The 18,096-nt window shown below is 45.7% G+C and overlaps 1 protein-coding gene across 2 annotated transcripts in view; it reads right to left on the reverse strand.

Moving 5' to 3' along the window:
- Positions 1 to 9,731: 9,731 nt before the first annotated feature.
- LOC142584652 (hydroxylysine kinase) overlaps positions 9,732 to 18,096 on the reverse strand; it is a 496,032-nt gene continuing 487,667 nt past the window's right edge. For both annotated transcript variants that reach the window (XM_075694800.1, XM_075694799.1), the window contains exon 8: positions 9,732 to 13,731. In XM_075694800.1, coding sequence (XP_075550915.1) covers positions 13,522 to 13,731 — 210 coding nt within the window. In that variant the 3' untranslated portion in view covers positions 9,732 to 13,521. The remainder of the gene's footprint in view (positions 13,732 to 18,096) is intronic.

Below are 18,096 nucleotides of genomic sequence, written 5' to 3' on the forward strand. Positions count from 1 at the left end.
GCTTCGAACGATGCCCAGCCCATATCTCCCTGTACTGCTTCGTTTGTGGTTTTCCCGTGGGCACCTAGTGCTAACCTTCCCAGAGCTCTCTGATTTACTTCTAGTCTCGACTGAACCTCTGCCCTTAAACACAGGACCGCATTCCCGAAAGTAAGCCCCGGCACCATTACTCCTTTCCAAATACCTCTCGGTACCTCATACCTGTTGTACCCCCACAATGCCCCATGTTTCATTATCCCGGCATCGCTTCGCCCTTTTGCTATGAGAGACTGTTCGTGCTTTTCCGTGTACATCTGCCCTTTGTTTATCCATACCTCGAGATATTTGTATTCGGCCACTCGGGGTATTTCATGGCCTTGTATTGTAAGCTCCAGATCAGTGGTATCGTTGAAAAACATCCCACCGGACTTAGCTGCATTAAAACTGAAACCTATACTGTCTCCTTCGTCTCCACAGTAATTAACCAGAGTTTGCAAATCTTCTTGGCTATCTGCTAACAGTACAATATCGTCCGCATACATGAAACCCGGTAGTCGTTGCTCAACAACCTTTTCGCCTAATCTGTGCGACAGATTATAGACCAGAACACGATAGCCTCGCACCCAGACTAACCGAACGCATACTCTCGCAGCCGGGTTTCCCGGTCGACCGGCGCCATGTTGTGCTGGGCTGCCAAAGTGTGTTCGCCGGCGACCGCCACACATGGCAAGCGTCAGCTCTAGGACTCCAAAGTGCGGAAATGTGCCCGTTCACGCGGATCCAAAGTACAAGAAGTCATCTGGGCATCATTGCGTCGTGTTCGGATGCCAAAACAACCAGCGCAAAAGGAGCAGGTTGCTTAGCGCTGTTTGCGAAGAGCACAACACACGTAGGGAATCGTGCCGGTGCGGTGTTTTCAGCCTGCACCGATTTCCATCCGCAACGAAGAATGCCAAGCTGCGCCACCGGTGGATAGCTGCAGTGAATAGGAAGAACTACCAACCCAGTGAAAATGCACGAGTGAGTATTCGATCTCTGTATATTTTGGTGCCACGTTCAACTTTGCGCCCTACGAACGTAATATGTGTAACACGCAGGTTTGCTCCGAGCACTTTCTGGACAACAAGCCTACAGAGCAGAATCCCGTGCCGGTGCTTCGCCTTGGCTATTACACAAAGGCAAGCCTTTTCGTGTTTTCAGTCATGCAGAGCTCCCGACGGTTTAGCGGAACAGTTGAGTTTGCGGTTAGCGATACTTGCAGCTGGTGCACGGCATGACCATTAAGCGTGAACAACAAGTTGTAAGCAATAGAATGTTGTCCTGCTGGTGAGCGTTATTGCTATGAAAGTAAGCCGAAGACTGCTCGTCACGTTGCATGCGTCCACAAAAACGTAAACGACGACTGCTCGTCGCCGAAGGTGCTCGTGCAGCGCGCCTGTCTTTACGAGCCGGTGTTGCAGGTGTCATTCGTGACGAATTCATTTGAGCTTCCTGAGCTCTAAACTGCGCGCGGGCTGTTATGCGGGGTAAAACGCAAGATTTTTCCGTTCATATAGCGAGGAAAATAAGGTGGTTAGTTATTGTTGTATTTTGTAACAAAATTTTGCTCGTTCTCGCCAGTTTCTTTTTTTTACTGTTTTCTTTTCTAAGGGAGCGCCAACAATTCGATATGGCCTCGCACAGGCGAAACAGGTCTGATACCAGGTAGCTGTAGTTGTTGGGGCTAATTTAATGCAGGTGCGGTTGTTCTATTGTACAAAGGGGTCCATGATGATGCAGCTTTAAGTAGGGATGGTAATTTTATGTGCCCTGTCATGGTTTTTGCAGCAGCTGTACAACACCTGCATCTGTCATGCTCACCCTGTTATACGGGCTTTGACTGCACATGTAGTTGAGCATTATAACTAATGTAGTTCCTCATTTTCCATTAGATCAGGTTTAGCTTCGTATGCTGCTTGTTCGAGTGCTGTAGGCTTGTGTTCTGAATGTTGTACTCTTAAGTGGTCGCACGATACAATTGGCCTGGTGTATTTTTCATTTTGAAAGTACTTTATATCTTCGCAACAGTGATGGCATGGGAAAGAACTACAGCCGTTCTTACTATAACATATATTTTGTTTTCAATCTGCAGGTGGTGAAGGGCAGGCGTCTGCTAATCATGCAGTCTATAAGCCCAGTCATACGACCTCGCCAGTTGGTTGCCAAACGCGGCCAACCCAGTAGTGACCATGACAAACAAGACCAAACTGAAAGTGCAGAGGACAATGTTCTGCGTGCTTTATTATTATATGGCACCAACACAGTGCTGTATATTTCTTCACAGGTTACGTGCCAAAAATGCGGAGATATTACAGCTCACACGTGTTCTAGCATATAGCGCGCGGTTTGTACAAACGTAATAGCGCACTTGCCCGATGTATTCGCTTCTGCAGCCTGCACAGCACTCAGTGTGGCCATTGCGGACTTGCATGAGGTCTTGAAGTTTGATTGGATCGAGAAAGCGAAAATGACAGGTTAGAAAAAACGCGACACACGCCTTCCGCCCAGCTGAAAAGCCCAAGTTTCGCTTTTCCGCCGGGTCGCATCTCCCGGCGTGGCAGCCCAGACCTGCTACTTCGCGGCGCTTGGGATAGATGGCGCGACCAGCGCTCATCAATATGGCGGCGCGCTTTGAATTCACGGTGTTCTGGTGTATACCCTAGATTACTTTGTTGTAACCTTCTTTCCGTGCTTATCATATAAAGCATGAACAGCAGCGGTGATAGAAGACAACCTTGCCTTAATCCTTTGTGAACCTCGACAGTTGTCGTACTCTTAATTCCTTCCCATGTTATTTCAACATTATTTTCTCGATATAGTTCTTGTAGAAAATCAATTACCTCATGACCGATACCTTCAGCTTTTAATATGTTCCGCAGGAGTTCCCTGTTCACGTTGTCGTATGCACCACTTATGTCCAGGAAGGCTAAATACAGAGGTCTATTTTCCGCCTTCGCTATTTCTATGCACTGGGTAAGCACGAACAGGCTATCATCTAAGCGCCTACCACTTCTGAACCAGTTCTGAAGTTCTCCGAGTATTCTATTACTTTCTACCTGCATCGCCAGCCTATATATAACTGATGTTATCGTTATTGGTCGGAGGGATTTTATGTTCTTATCACCTTTCCCTTTATAAATCAAATTCATTTTACTCGGTTTCCAGCTGTGCGGAATTTGCTTATTTGTTATGACTCCCTCCAATGCTTTTATCAGCGTTTCCTTGCTTCTTGGACCAAGTTCATTAATTAACTTGATTGGAATATCGTGTATACCCGCGGACGTGCATTTTGGAACATTTGCTTGCGCCTTTTTCCAGTTAAGATTGGTCAGTTCAAAGCGTTTCTATTATGCTATCCTGCTTTGCTCCCTCATTTGGGGCGATTACCCTATCATCTTTCCTAAATGACTCTGCTATAACTGAACCAATGTAGTTCACAGCGTCATCTCCCTCTAAACAATTTCCTTCGGCATCGTGAATCTGTTCCTGTTTTCTGTGATTAGCTTTACCCAGCCAGCTTATATGGTTCCAGAATTTTCTTGACCCCCCTTTAGTTGCATCGCGAACTCGTTGCATCGTGACGTCACACCAGCAAGCGCCCTCTCTCGGTAGCGCCGCAGCAGCGGCGCGCAAGGCTTCGCCTCCACCATCGATGCCGCGAGCTGGGGCCCCGTCTCTCGGTCTGGCGTGACGTCACACGGTCACGTGACGCGCAGCTGTGTAAGGAGGCGCCACGACCGCCGATGGGCCGAAAGTGCGAGAAGTATTGCTTTCGGAATAAAACAAGTGGCCTTAGCTATCGCCTAAGATACACGAAGGCGAACGCCTTGTAAAGCCTATTGTAATTCACCTTATTCCCCCGTAATCCTCCTTCATCCACTGTAGTCCACCTTAATTCTCCTTAATGCACATTATACCGCCTAATTCAACCTAATTCACCTTAATGCAATCACTAATCAATAATTAAATTTGCTATTCTATAATCATTTCTTATACACGGCTGGAGATGCATTGGTTTGCTTTTGGCCTTCCTTGGATCGCGTGACACGTTCTGTACCTCACAATATGACTTTGAAACATGGAGATCTAAGGCTTTTGCCTTAAAAATTACATTTTCTCTTCGCCAGCATAGAAACACGAAGTTCCCCGCTCGAAGCCGAACTGAGCTAGCACAAGCTTTTCACACAAGCGACAACGGCTAAGGAAGCCTGTTGTAATCAAAACAAACCGTAATCAGTAATCAGATGCCCACATTTGAACTGTGCTGCTTCTATGGCTTAGTAAAAACAAAAAGCGAAGAAGCCCGCTTGCCGACGCCGTGGAAACACAGCGGGCTACGAAGACCGGATGGTTGCTGCGGCACCCACCTGCACTGCAGCGCTCCTAGCGGCAGCCGCCGCCATTCATTGCATCCGGTGCCACCCGAGAGTCCGTGGACGGCACACTAGCTAGTATATTCTAGCTGAACATCGCCCCCGAGGGCTCCGTGGTCGCTGCGCATGCGTGAGCTGAGAGAAAGTGAGAAAGGAGAACAACTTTTTTTTTCGCAGGATATGACGTCACATTGTTACTTGTTCTTGATTTTTTTGAAAGAGCTACTCTCGAACGTAGATTAGCCATTGCCGTCGTGTCGGCTGCAAGACGTTCTTCGCGCGCTTTTGGGCGTGTCGAACCCGTATAATGTGCGCGATATTCGTGCGAGCGCAGTTTGACTTGAGCAATCGTGGGCTTGCACTCCGTGACATTTGCTTTCGTCATATGCAAGTTAGGGGGCTTGCCGACAGATAAACCACCGCTGTACTTAGGTAAATACAGTACCTTGTTTTTTGTGGTCCTGAAATAAATGGCGCGTCGCTGCGATGGCGACTTCAATCGAGTGCGGTAATTGCTGCGCATTACGGGCGATTTAATTGCACAATACGTGTTGCATTATCGGTGTAAAAAGAGAAGACTTATCCTGTGAGCCTTACTTCCGTCAGTCAGTCGGTTACATGTTTCACTCTTATCCAGTGCACATTTCTTGATATCCACTAACGATCCGCTACAAATATCGACGAAGTGTCTATTCATCGCGCAGATGTTTTTTTTATTCACACAACTGGCGATGGGCAGCAGGGTTACGGCCGTGAGCTTTCCTTTCGAGCAAACCTTTTCATATTGAAGTTTTCGCTCATGTTCGCGAGATAGCAAATTTAAGTGTTACACTCGCCGCTGTATTTTTCGATTCATGCGACCTAGATCTGAGCTGCCTCAGGTTGTACTAACGCGCACAGAGGCTTTTAGAGAAAATAGTTGTCACCTGATAAATCAATGCAGTATGACAGTTCTTTTGGAATGTTGCTATTTGTGAAATTGGTTATCTTCCCCTAGTCATGCTCAACTACTTACTGGTCAGATGCTTGAACTTCTGAAGTATTTGCAAAGTTTCCCTTGCAACTCAGCATTGTAACCGACGCTTCTCGGAAGTATGAGTGTGGTATTTGCCCCTGCAGCACTGCCATGAGTTCAAGTTCAAATTGTGCCCACCGACTGTCAATCCGTGTGCCACTAGAAAGTAAAAAGAATTGATTTCTCAATTGTCGCAACATTTCTTTTTCATTCCATCTTCAAGAAATTTGTTTACTTCTTTTCCTGGTCATTGTGGACTTGCACACATTGAAGTTTTGGATAGTTTGTCAAAAGCATTGCATAGTGGGCCTGTAGGTTTTTTTTTATTTAGCGCATTGGACTTCTGACTGGCCAAATTCTTGACACCAACAGTAACTACATTACAAATATTTCACTTCCTTGGAATGTCTGTTCTATGTGCCTCATAACAGTACACGGTTTAATTTGGCACATGCACCTTCATATGACCAAGTGTAGGTTTGTATTTCAATGGAGATAAGAACATGAGTGCTTCTTCAATCGTCTTCACATTGCTGGTGCCTTCTTCAATATGTGAAAATGGCTTGTAACAATATTGCTGTGTTTCATGTGAGGATATGGAATAGAATAACTTTCTTCTTTTATGCTGAAGGTATTCAGCCGAAAAAAATTTTGACAACTACCCCGTTTGCCTGTCGGCCTTCAAATCTCGTAGAAAATGGTGTGAGCAGCCTGGGGTGTGCCTGAAGAGTAATGCTAGTTTGTGCATGATCATATTGTTGCTGCTGGGAAGCTGACATCTTGGGCACATTTTTTTCATACAATTAACACAAATGTTTCCATCTTTCCCCTTGTGGCCCAATCGTAGTAGAGCTGTTCGTTTTTCAGTTACTTTGTTGTTTATTTTTGTTACATATCAGTATTATGTACTATCAAGTTAGTGGGAATATAAAGTTATTTGATGTTGTATTCATGGGGAATCCTAGCCGATCCCTCGTCATGGGTATGTGCCATACGTTACAGGCAACAGTCGTTGTAGTCTCTCTTCTTGAGGTAAAAGCATCCCAAAGCTATTTTGTACGCTTGCAGATGAGTTGAGATTTAGACATCAATGCCAGCTCACAAAGCATCTTATACGGCAATCAGCCAGCCACCTCCGCAGATGGAGAATTCTGTAGTTTCCAATCGTACTGTTTCTGTTGTCCTTGGCAGAGTGTTGATTGTACACAGAGGGAATATGTTGTACGGCAATAAAAATAACTTGTGATGACAAGGGCCATATGTGGTGGAAATTGTAGTAGACTATGACCAGTATTAGTGCAAGCTCTGCGGTATGTAAAAAATTATTAAAGTGCTGGTTTTCATTTGCTATAGCTGCTGTGTGCATTGAGCCCTTCTTGGCAACGCCACCCAGAAATGCCCAATCCAAGCACTCTGTCACATGCACTTTGACAACATCTTCTTTGATCTACTTAATTGCCTATTAGTAAAGATGGGTCTGGTTCACCAAGGACTGACAATGCTGCATTCGAATGGAACCAAACCATTCTCGAAAAGTTCTTGAAACCAGCCAAGCAGGTTTTCGAGAACTTTTAATCTGGCAAAATGACAAAATGAAATTTATTTGAAATAAGTGATGCAATGCTGATGAGGTTTGGGCATGCATATCAAGGTGCTTGACCTTCATTATCTCTAGTAATAGTGAACCTGGCAAATTGGCAAGGGTCTTGAATGAATTCTTCGCTAGGCCCAACTATTTTGTTGCTGCCCTATATTGTCTCTATAGGAAGAGTGCACAACGAAAATCTTGTGGCTTCCTGTTATCATAACACCCTATAAACTTCCTTAGATATAGGGCCATTTGATATTCACCAATAAATACTTACACAGGATTTATATGATGCCTTTAAAGATGTGTCCCTCATGCTTACATGTAAAGGAGCACTGACATTAAACTTTTGGACTGAAATTTTTTAAATTAATCTGGCTCTACATGACAGCTTTTATGACCACACCAATCCACTGAAAGCTGCGTGTGCTTCGAGATTCTTATTGAGCCCCAAGACTTGCTTCACTTAATAAATTTTCTTATGACTCTTCTGAAACATCTTAATTAAAATTAATTTAATTCTAGTGTTCTATAAGTTACAACCACGATACGATTACGAGGCATGCCATAGTTGCAGACTCCGGCATAACTTTAATCGCCTGAGGTTTTTAAACATGCACCCACTCCACAGTGTGCACCAAGACAGAAAGGAAAGACCAATGTTGTGCTGCATAGTGGTCCTAACATGCTCAGTTTTCAATGACCTAATAATGGCATGGCTTACTCATGAACAACTGCAACATGCATCATTTGTTTGTGACCTACCATGCAATGTTTTCATCAGATAATGGGGCCACGCTGCCTTTGGCACATGTTTAAATGCTTGCGTTAAGAATATATTTGTTGCGCATAGAAGGAATTTGAAGTTTTGTAGTGTAATTAACTGAATGACTGCTACACACGCATAAGAAAAAGAATGTGCCAGGACTACTTAAACTCTGCAGTGTTTGAGCTTGACCAATTCTTGCGATTTTACACAGTTTGGAGGACTGCAGGTCATTCATTAGTTATACGAGCTTTTGTACTTTTTAGACATGCTGTTTGCCCCGGTTTTACACAGTGATTATAGATAGCCACACCACACCATGTTGATAGAATTCAGAATTTTAGTAAAATGGTGTTGCTCCATGTTGAGGTGCACCAGCATGTCATAGTAAATGGGAGCCAGAAGCAGCAGCATTTTAAGGTATTGTGCCGCATCATGTAAAGTCAAATTATTGTGCCCCCCTCCACTCTCGCTGGCAGAACCTGCTGGTGAAGCATTGCGAGGAAGCTTTCGAGGTACGCTGCACTCTTTCCAAAACAGCGTCCGAGGCAGCCATGTATTTTGCCTACAAGACGAAAAGTCCCTGACCAGGAGTGCATCAAACGTATGGAAATAACGGTCAGTTGCACTGCTGAACTTCTAGATATTTATAGTTTTGCCCTCAGGTCGCAGAACACAGCAATGCTACAGCAAGCAACGTGGTGAAAGCTGTTTCAGGGCTCTACCACGGCATAGCCAGCACTGCATGTGCATACTATACACAAACATGACGTTTTAGCAGCAATACTTAAGAGGAAGCTCTGGGTGCTGCTATTTAAATACATGTAAAAGGAGAATTGATTTTTCTCGGCAACCACTGCACCGAATTTGACGAGGTTTGTTGCATTTAAAAGAAAAGCTTAAAATCTACTGACTGTTTGTTTCGAATTTTCGATTTTAGATCGTCAATTTTTCATTAGATATTGGCAAAAATCGAAAATTTTCAAAAAACGAAACTACGAAGTTTACAACTCCAACTCAACAACGAAGAAGGATAATACACTTCTGTGAATTGCATCTAATAGTACATCTAAAGCGGAAAAAATTGATATGTTACACATGAATATAAAAAAATTTAGTAATATGGAAATACAACTTTTGCAGAACCTTTGTAACCAATGTAACAAATTCACGTATGATGTAAAATGGCAAATCAAATTTGTCCGCTTTGAATGATCTAATGGATGCCGTTTACAGAACCGCGATATCTGTTCTTGATACAGACCTATGAATTTGTAAACTTCATGCTTCTATTTTTTACAAACGGTCGAATATTTAAAAATGTTTTAACAAAATTCGGGCCCTAAATCGAAATTGCACTTCCAACAGTCACTAGAATTTAACTTTCTCTCTCAAATGCAACAAATTTCATTAAAATCGGTCCAGGCGTTGTTTGAGAAAAACGTTTTTGCGTTTTACATGTATTTAAATAGGCTGCGTCGGAGTTGGACCCGAGCTGAAGCTTCCTCTTAACAGCAAATTGTATTTGTACTTAACTGTGTCTAACACTGCCAGGCTTTAAAACACTTTCATTTGATGTGGTTATACAAAAAAAAGTGTGTATGCATGGAAGGGGTTAAGGCTCCTTTGTCAATCCCAAAAATGCTTCCTGGCATGATAAAGTGAAGCCTTGTGCATTTCAGTCTGCAGTCGCTCACTGCACTTTCAAAAGCGCAATCAGCACAGAGAGCACAGGAAAACACATAAGCAATAGTTAAGGCTTTAAGGCAATAGTTAAGGCTTTAAAACACTTTCATTCGATGTGGTTATACAAAAAAAAGTGTGTATGCATGGAAGGGGTTAAGGCTCCTTTGTCAATCCCAAAAATGCTTCCTGGCATGATAAAGTGAAGCCTTGTGCATTTCAGTCTGCAGTCGCTCACTGCACTTTCAAAAGCGCAATCAGCACAGAGAGCACAGGAAAACACATAAGCAATAGTTAAGCAATTTATTTGAAACAAATGCAACTTTATTTTACAGAATGTCCACATTTCAAATAAGCAACCACATGCTATGCAGACAATACAGCCAACTTATGTTAATTGGACAGCTGTTAACGTGTCCTGCCTTTATATGTGCAAATGTTTCAAGTCTCAAAGTGTGCCCCTACTTTGTAACTTGTCAATGGAACAATGGATGATTTGAACAAATGCTAGCACCACTGCCACACTTATAGAAGAAAACTACATGTTAAAATGGCAAGTCTTTGTAGAGTAGAAAAGGCTGTACAGTAAACTTCCAATAATCTGACTCCAGTTAATTTAAATTTTCAGCTAATTCGATCCTGGCTGAAGGTCCTGGTCGGCGCCCATGCATTTCTATGGGCCTAAACATTCATTATTTCGATCCTAAAACTGGCATTAGCCAGATAATGCGAACTTGACCAGCCCCAATACTGCCCCCTTTTAGTGGCGGCGTCTGTCTCAGCAGAGCTTAGGGGACAGTGAATGCGTTAAACAAATGCCATCTCCTTTCTGAAATGCCTATTTTTGACCCACCCGAGAAAGATTTTCCAGCTGTAACGGTAGCTGACAATGTCCGACTGTGGTACGTATCTGATTCTAACGAACACTTCTTGTTTTTAAAGGACATTGAGCCGAAAATTGCTTAGCTGTGCTATCGATTGCGAAACTAAAACCGTGGTTGTAGCATTCATATGCTTTACCGCATATCATGGCTGTAATACGCCGAAGCTGACTTTAGAAAATCGGCTGCCATTCTAAAAAATCAGGTACGCGTGGGTTTCTACTTTGGTTTGGAGTTAAGTCATTTCTACTTTAGGTTCATACTTTGGACAAATAGAAAGTTTATGCACGGTCGTTTCAGAGGCGTGTTACTCAAGCACATATTGCCAAATGAATCAACGGTGTTTCAGCAGGTTTTTGCATCTTAATTTGACCCGTCAGTCTCGTGAGGGTAGAATTAATGGAAGTTGACTGTAGAAATTGCGTGATGAAGCACCAAGAAAGTTATCTTGCTCAGGTAGCGAAAAAGCATGGAAAAAGTGTTTCACACAACATCCACCGATGTTCTGTTACAGATGCAAAAGCTGCCTCCCTTATCTGGAACAGAATAAATTCCTTTCGAAGGCAAAATCAAAAACAGAAAGAGAAGTCATCAAGGCATTCCACATCCCTCTTATTCAGTCGTTACAGTGTTGCTACATCACCATTTGCTTAGCCTCCAAAGCCAAGAAAGGTTGTCAAAAATAAAATGACCTGATTCCCATGTTTTTCACCATCCAAGCAGTGTTTACTGTCAATTATTACTGCTTTCTGTAACCTCACCTGTAAATACTGTATACCTGTATGTTAACACTGAGCTATATGATAAGCGTAGTAAAAGTTAAAAAAGAATACTGGATGTTTATTCCTGATTTTTTTAGACAAAGGAAGGGGTGCTTAAAAGCAAGCCGCATTTGCAAAATGCTTGCATAAACAGCAAGGACCCCGGTCATGTACTAATTGTGGCCATGTTGTCCCTACAAAATTCTTAATCTCATCCGCCCACCTACCTTTCTGCCGCCCCCTGCTACGCTTCCCCTCTTGGAATCCAGTCCATAACCCTTAATGACCATCGGTTATCTTCCTTCCTCATTACATGCCCGGCCCATGCCCATTTTTCTTGATTTAAACTAACATATCATTAACTCGCGTTTGTTCCCTCAGACAATTTGATCTCATCTTATCCCCTTAACGTTACACCGTACGTGTGTATCAGACTTCTGGAATTATCGAGCGACTGGCTGTAAACTGCGTAAGCATCCGGAACAGTGGTAGATTCTAGGCTATGTATGTGTTTGTACCATATTGCCACGTGTACTTATAACTTTTCCAGCTGACCGTATGTCCCCAGCTAACAAATGTTCAATGTTATCGCCCAGCACCAGACGCGCTTCTCTGTATCTGAAGTATCTTGAAGGTTATCGCTCGTTTTATCCGTCGTCTGTTGTTACTAGACCTTGTGACTTCTGAATGTATGTACGACGCGAATGGTGGAGCACCTTCCGGAAGGCACGCGCGCGCATGCGATTACACAGGAACCTTCAACGTGTCATGCATGAAAGCTGATGCTCTTGACCCAGGGATCACATTCTCGGCGATTGCTGGCATTCCTCGTTATGCTTGAGTGCCACTTGTTTTTCTGGGCGCAAGTTCGCGCAATAAAGAGTTAAATTCGTAACTCACAGTTTTGACGTTGCACCATTCTTTATCATCCCTACGACGTGAGAATATGAAACATGGCCCAAGCATTCTGCACGACCAGGCGTGGTCTTATTGCGGCGTTAGTTCTTTATTAAAATTTGATTTCTTTATTTTTTATTTTTTAGCAATCGAAGATGACGAAAAAAATTTTTGGGGACCTTGTCCGTCTCGTCGTGTACAACGCACTTGCCCGCTTCACGAAAATTGTATCCTCACAAATAGCCACCGTATTCTTTCTATGCTATCCCCTTTGGATAATAATGCTTTACAGGGCAAAAAGAGATGCCGAAGCACAAAGTTTAAATGTGTCATGCTCGTTTACCAACCGCAGTGATCTCTCTGTTGAGTCACTCCATCCGCCTCACACAGAAGGCTAATGGGGACATATAGCATACTATTGCTACGTCTACTAGACTTGAAATGCGTGAGAACGGTGCCGGTGGCTGACGCAAAAGATTTGGTGCTTAGTTTCGAGGTTTCATTGAGTTGGCCGTGCACAAGCACTGCTAAGTAATAATTTCCACGACAACCGATAACATAGTGAGAGGTTTCCCATACACGCTGGCCATTCACAGATGCCGGTTCTCATCGTACAGAGAAAACTGATGCGGCGAAACGAGTTCACAACACACACCGCCGCTGATGATGCCCGTCGCGTGTTTGCGCAGCCTAGACAAATTCCCGCACACTCTTGTTGCCGCTGCACTGAAAGGTTACACAGTGCTTGTGTGACGACCTTGTATGAACTGGCATCACGCAAATTGCAAGGACAACGAACGCAAACATTACCGAATAGTTGCACAGAATGTGGCGGCAACATATTCAAGCAGCGCCGGGCTCGCCGCAAGCCATTTCTTATGGTCGTCGTCTTGCAGATGCAAACAGGCGCATGTCAAACGCAACTCCTTCCTGACAACAAACACGTTGTCAGTCTTCCAATTCTTGGAAGAAACCCAAACGGTGCTGTATACGATCTACCAGCAAAATGCTTTGTATGACATAAACTCTCACAGTTAATACGATATGCTTATTCTTTTAGTAAACATTTCGTCTACGTTATACTGACCCTGCCTTCTCGTGACTTTCCTTGTTTTTGCAAAGCTCAAGCGCACGTTTGTTCTTCAGACACGTATGCAGTGTGGGAGCGCCCCCTTTTTTTTAGAAAGCTATCAGTGACATCACAAAGCAGACGAGCCGCGGCGTCGCTCGTGACAGCTAGCTGGGGTACTGACCCACAGTTTCTCCGCACTCTCTTCCACAGCTATGAATAAAGGTAAGGAATGCCGCACACTTTTTGAAAACAAGCTTTTGGACGCAGCATTATACTCCTTCACTTTCCCACAAAAGTCACTGACGCGCACATGACACAACGCATTCAATGCCACCCTTTGTGCATGGTATAAATTTATTTTTTCTCACGCCATCCTGCAATCACGTTCATATTCGAGCGCACAAAAAGTGTTGCAGAAGGACGGCTTCGACACCCTGCACGCCAGCATTGCGGATGCTCCGAAGAAATCACGTCGATGTAGCGCCGCGGCCTTCATCCGCCTCGGCGATGACGCCGTTCCACGTGCGAAGCAGAAGCTCGTTCGGAGTGTCCCAAAGCCTTCGCAGGCACCGCCACCCGCTTTCTTGTGTGTACAGCACGTACTGGTTGTCAGGATTCTTCCGGAATGACTCCAGTCCTTTCACCAGAGACTGACACAGTCGGGCAGCCACCAGCGTCTGTGCAAATACAGTAAAAAAAATATCAAGATAAGTTGCTCGGTCACATGTTTTAAAATAACAATATTGACACGTGTACTTCTTTATCATTATCGGGCGACCACTTCTCGCCGCCTAACAAATGTTATCGCACAGCGCAGGACGCGCCTGCATGTAAAAGAAGTTTCTGGAATGTTATCGATGGTTCCGTCCACTGTCTTTCACCGCAACTTGTATTATCTGAGTGCATGTGTGCGCGACGCGAATAATGTGGAACTTTGTGGAAGGCACGCGGGTACCAGCGATTGCTCCGGAACATTCGACGACAGATGTATAAAAGCCGACGCGCTTGACCCGCTCATCAGGTTTTCGATGATCGCCGACCGTGTTCGCCGCTATCGTTGTGCTATATGTGTAGCCTGTTTTGTGGGCACAGGTTCACCCAATAAAAGTTACTTTTGTCGTTCACAGTATTGCTACTGTGTTCTTCAACGTCACCACCACGTGACATCTGGTGGAGGTGCTTTACGTTCATGTACCGGACGCCCCCGACAAGCCGTAATACAAGCCCGGACCGCAAAGACAACACCAACGTCGTCCAAGAACACCGAGTAAGCCGCCGGCTGCAGCAGCTGCCTCCGGATTACGGTCTTCTACCAGATAAGACCAAGAAGACAGTCCAAGAAGATCGTCCAGAAACGACCAAGAAGACATCCCCAAGGTCAGCCGCAGCGGCCCCTATAATTCTTCAGCCAGCCCAGGGAACCACCGATATTCCGCGGTTCCACATTTGAGGACCCGGAAAGCTGGCTGGAAAGGTATGAGAGGGTGGCTACGTTTAACAGCTGGGAAAGCGACGACAAGCTGCGAAATGTCTATTTTGCATTGGAGGACGCCGCCAGAACGTGGTTCGAGAACCGAGAAGCCACCCTAACGACCTGGGACCTGTTCCGAAGCGCCTTCCTGCAGACATTCGCAAGCGTCATACGCCGAGAACGAGCCCAAGCGCTATTAGAAACCCGGGTGCAGCTACCTAATGAGACAACCGCGATCTTCACGGAGGAAATGAGCCGTCTATTCTGCCACGCCGACCCTGAAATGCCCGAGGAGAAGAAAGTCGGCCTACTCATGCGTGGTGTGAAGGAGGAACTTTTTGCCGGAATGGCACGAAGCCCACCGAAGACCGTCGACGAGTTTCTTCGTGAGGCCACCAGCATCGAGAAGACACTCGAGATGCGAAACCGGCAATTCGACCGCCGCACCAACTCTACAAACTATGCCGGAGTTCAATCACTGGCCTCCGACGACCTGTGCGAGGCTATCAGGGCAGTCGTACGAGAGGAGCTTCAGAAGGTCTTCCCGTCGTCGCAGCCTCAAGTGGCCTCGATCGCTGACATCGTGAAAGATGAGGTTCATCGGTCGCTTGGAGTTCCGGAGGTGCAACCTCAATTACCGCAACCCCAACCAGAAGCGATGACATACGCCGCCGTCGCACGCCGTCAAGGTCCTCCTCCGCGACCGCGCCGGGGCCCTGTAACGCCGCAATTCCGTCGACCGCCGCCGCCAGCATGCTCGCCCGTCGCCCAGCGCAGCTACCCGAGGAAGACAGACGTTTTGCGCGCTCCTGACCACCGCCCGCTCTGCTACCACTGCGGAGGAGCGGGTCACGTCTACCGACGATGTCCATACCGGGAGATGGGACTGCGAGGTTTCGCCGTCAACGCTCCGCGCCCGCAGCAAGGTGAACGCCCTCGCGGTATCACCGACTACCTCGCCGCTACTCAGTGGAGCTCTCGACGACCGTCGCGTTCGCCATCACCAGGCCGCTACCTGTCGCCGCAGCGCCGACCATACACTTGCCCAGCCCGGGGCCGGTCCGTCAGCCCATATCCAGAAAACTAAAAGCAGCAACCGATGGAGGTGCGGTTGCTGTTCGTCGAACTGACGAAGATCCTCCGCCGCTGACGAAGACACCGAAGAATCTACCTCGACGACATAACGACACGCCGCCGTCCCGACGAAGTCTGGAAGCACAGAATACGACGACGGAAGACAACCTGATGACGCGACGTTCCAGCTTCAGTTCAACACGACGCAGCCGTGCTCCGACGCCGAGACCTAACTGCAACGCCAGACAAAGAACCAGTGACCTCGACGTGCTTCTCGACGGCCACGCAGTTACCGCCTTAGTGGACACATGGGCCGATTACTCCGTAATAAGTGGACACATCGCCGCCCAGTTGAAGAAAGTTGAAACTGCATGAGAAGGCCCTCAAATTTGAACCGTTGGAGGACACCTCATTACGCCGATTGGAATCTGTACGGCAAGAATTGCCGTTAATGACCGGACTTACCCAGCACCTCCACCAGATGCCACGTGGTGGTGACGTTGAAGAACACAGTAGCAATACTGTGAACGACGAAAGTAACTTGTTGGGCGAACCTGTGCCCACAAAACAGGCTACACATATGGCACGTGTACTTCTTTATCACTATCGGGCGACCACTTCTCGCCGCCTAACAAATGTTATCGCACAGCGCAGAACGCGCCTGCATGTAAAAGAAGTTTCTGGAATGCTATCGATGGTTCCGTCCACTGTCTTTCACCGCAACTTGTGTTATCTGATTGCATGTGTGCGCGACGCGAATAATGTGGAACTTTGTGGAAGGCACGCGGGTCCCAGCGATTGCTCTGGAATATTCGACGACAGATGTATAAAAGCCGACGCGCTTGACCCGCTCATCAGGTTTTCGCGATCGCCGACCGTGTTCGCCGCTATCGTTGTGCTATATGTGCAGCCTGTTTTGTGGGCACAGGTTCGCCCAATAAAGGTTACTTTTGTCGTTCACAGTATTGCTACTGTGTTCTTCAACGTCACCACCACGTGACAATATAGCCGTAACGCATAAAAAATGGAGCTGTCAAAGGATGACAGAAACTTGAATTAAGGAACACTTGGTGAACCAGCAAAGCTTCCAGATTACATTGCCACTTTGCGATACAGCACAATCATTTTAACGACGACAAAAAGAGACACCACGCAGAGAACACGACACGCACGAGGGTCATCTCACTAACATGGCCTTTACAGCTTCCAACGCGCGTAATTCAATGTTATGCCCTGGTGTTACGCGCGGTGATGAGAAGTGAGGATGGAAACAGAAAGGTTGACGCCTTGCGCTGGCCCCATTAGCTGCGGAAGTCCGACCATGGGCATTAACGGGCACCTGAGGGAGCAAATGTGATAGTGCGCATCTTGCGATGCACTGCAAGACCTGTCCTTCAAGCAGCCTTTCTTTTTGCATGCCAGCAGCATGGGGAAGAGCGGGGAGCAAAGAGCACGAGCATTGGTGGATCCAATCTAAATAGCACGTTTCTCTCAGCTGCACCAAATTTTAATAGAATTGCCTGCTGCAAATAGCACACTCCTAATCATTGAGCTAAATTATTTATTGGTAGATTTAAATTTGTAAGAGGCCTCCAGAGAGGCATTGATTGAGGGGAGCATGTGGTACAATTCACTTACACTTAAAGACAATTTCGCTACAATACATAGTCAAGGAAACAATCCTGCACTCTGCTGAAATGCCAGGACAAACAACGAAATGAAAGCAAGAATGGAGAGTGACGATGAGGTGGTCATTACTTATACCAGAAATCAAAATACTTAATTGAATAACTAACTTGATTACGTTAATTATATTCCTTACACCGATCACTTTCCGGCACTTATTTCAAACTACTTTGTAGCTAGTGAGCTTGCAAGGCATATTCTGAGGATGGACCTGTATCGCGATATGCGTGCCATTTTGTTTTCTGCACAAAAGTGAATCGATCGTGAACGCCTTTCGTCTGAAGCTGAAAGATGGTATTGGTGTAGTCCTGAGAATTCTTTCCAAGTGGATATGCCTCACGAAATCACCGGCTACGACCCGTAGATTGAAATATGTGCAGCAAGGTAATTAGTTTATTAGTGTAAGTATGGTAATTATTCAATTAAGAGTTTGGACTTCTTTTAAAGTGATGTGCTTGCTCAACGGGTAATGCAGCTCAAAGTTTAGAATTGTGCCATCTGCCACAGGCAATTAAAAGAAAGCATCTGGTGCAGCTTAAAAATGCCGCAGGTATGAAGATGAGGATTGTGCTGCAATCATAAAAACGGCAGGGCAGAGGATTGGCTGTCCCAGATCGGCCTACCGATTTCGAGACTGTTTATGTAGTAACCACCGTTCGGTAGTTGCGCTCGATTATTTTAAGCAAGGCACCAAGAAAAGGAGTCATTGACGAACATGTGCGCGAAATTTCAACTCTGTATTGTACACATGCGCACGTTACATCATTAAGACAAGAAAGGCTGAAGTAGAGTAACTAAAAAAATTGGAAGG

Source organism: Dermacentor variabilis, chromosome 6 (genome assembly GCF_050947875.1).
Source record: "Dermacentor variabilis isolate Ectoservices chromosome 6, ASM5094787v1, whole genome shotgun sequence".
Lineage (NCBI taxonomy): Eukaryota > Metazoa > Arthropoda > Arachnida > Ixodida > Ixodidae > Dermacentor > Dermacentor variabilis.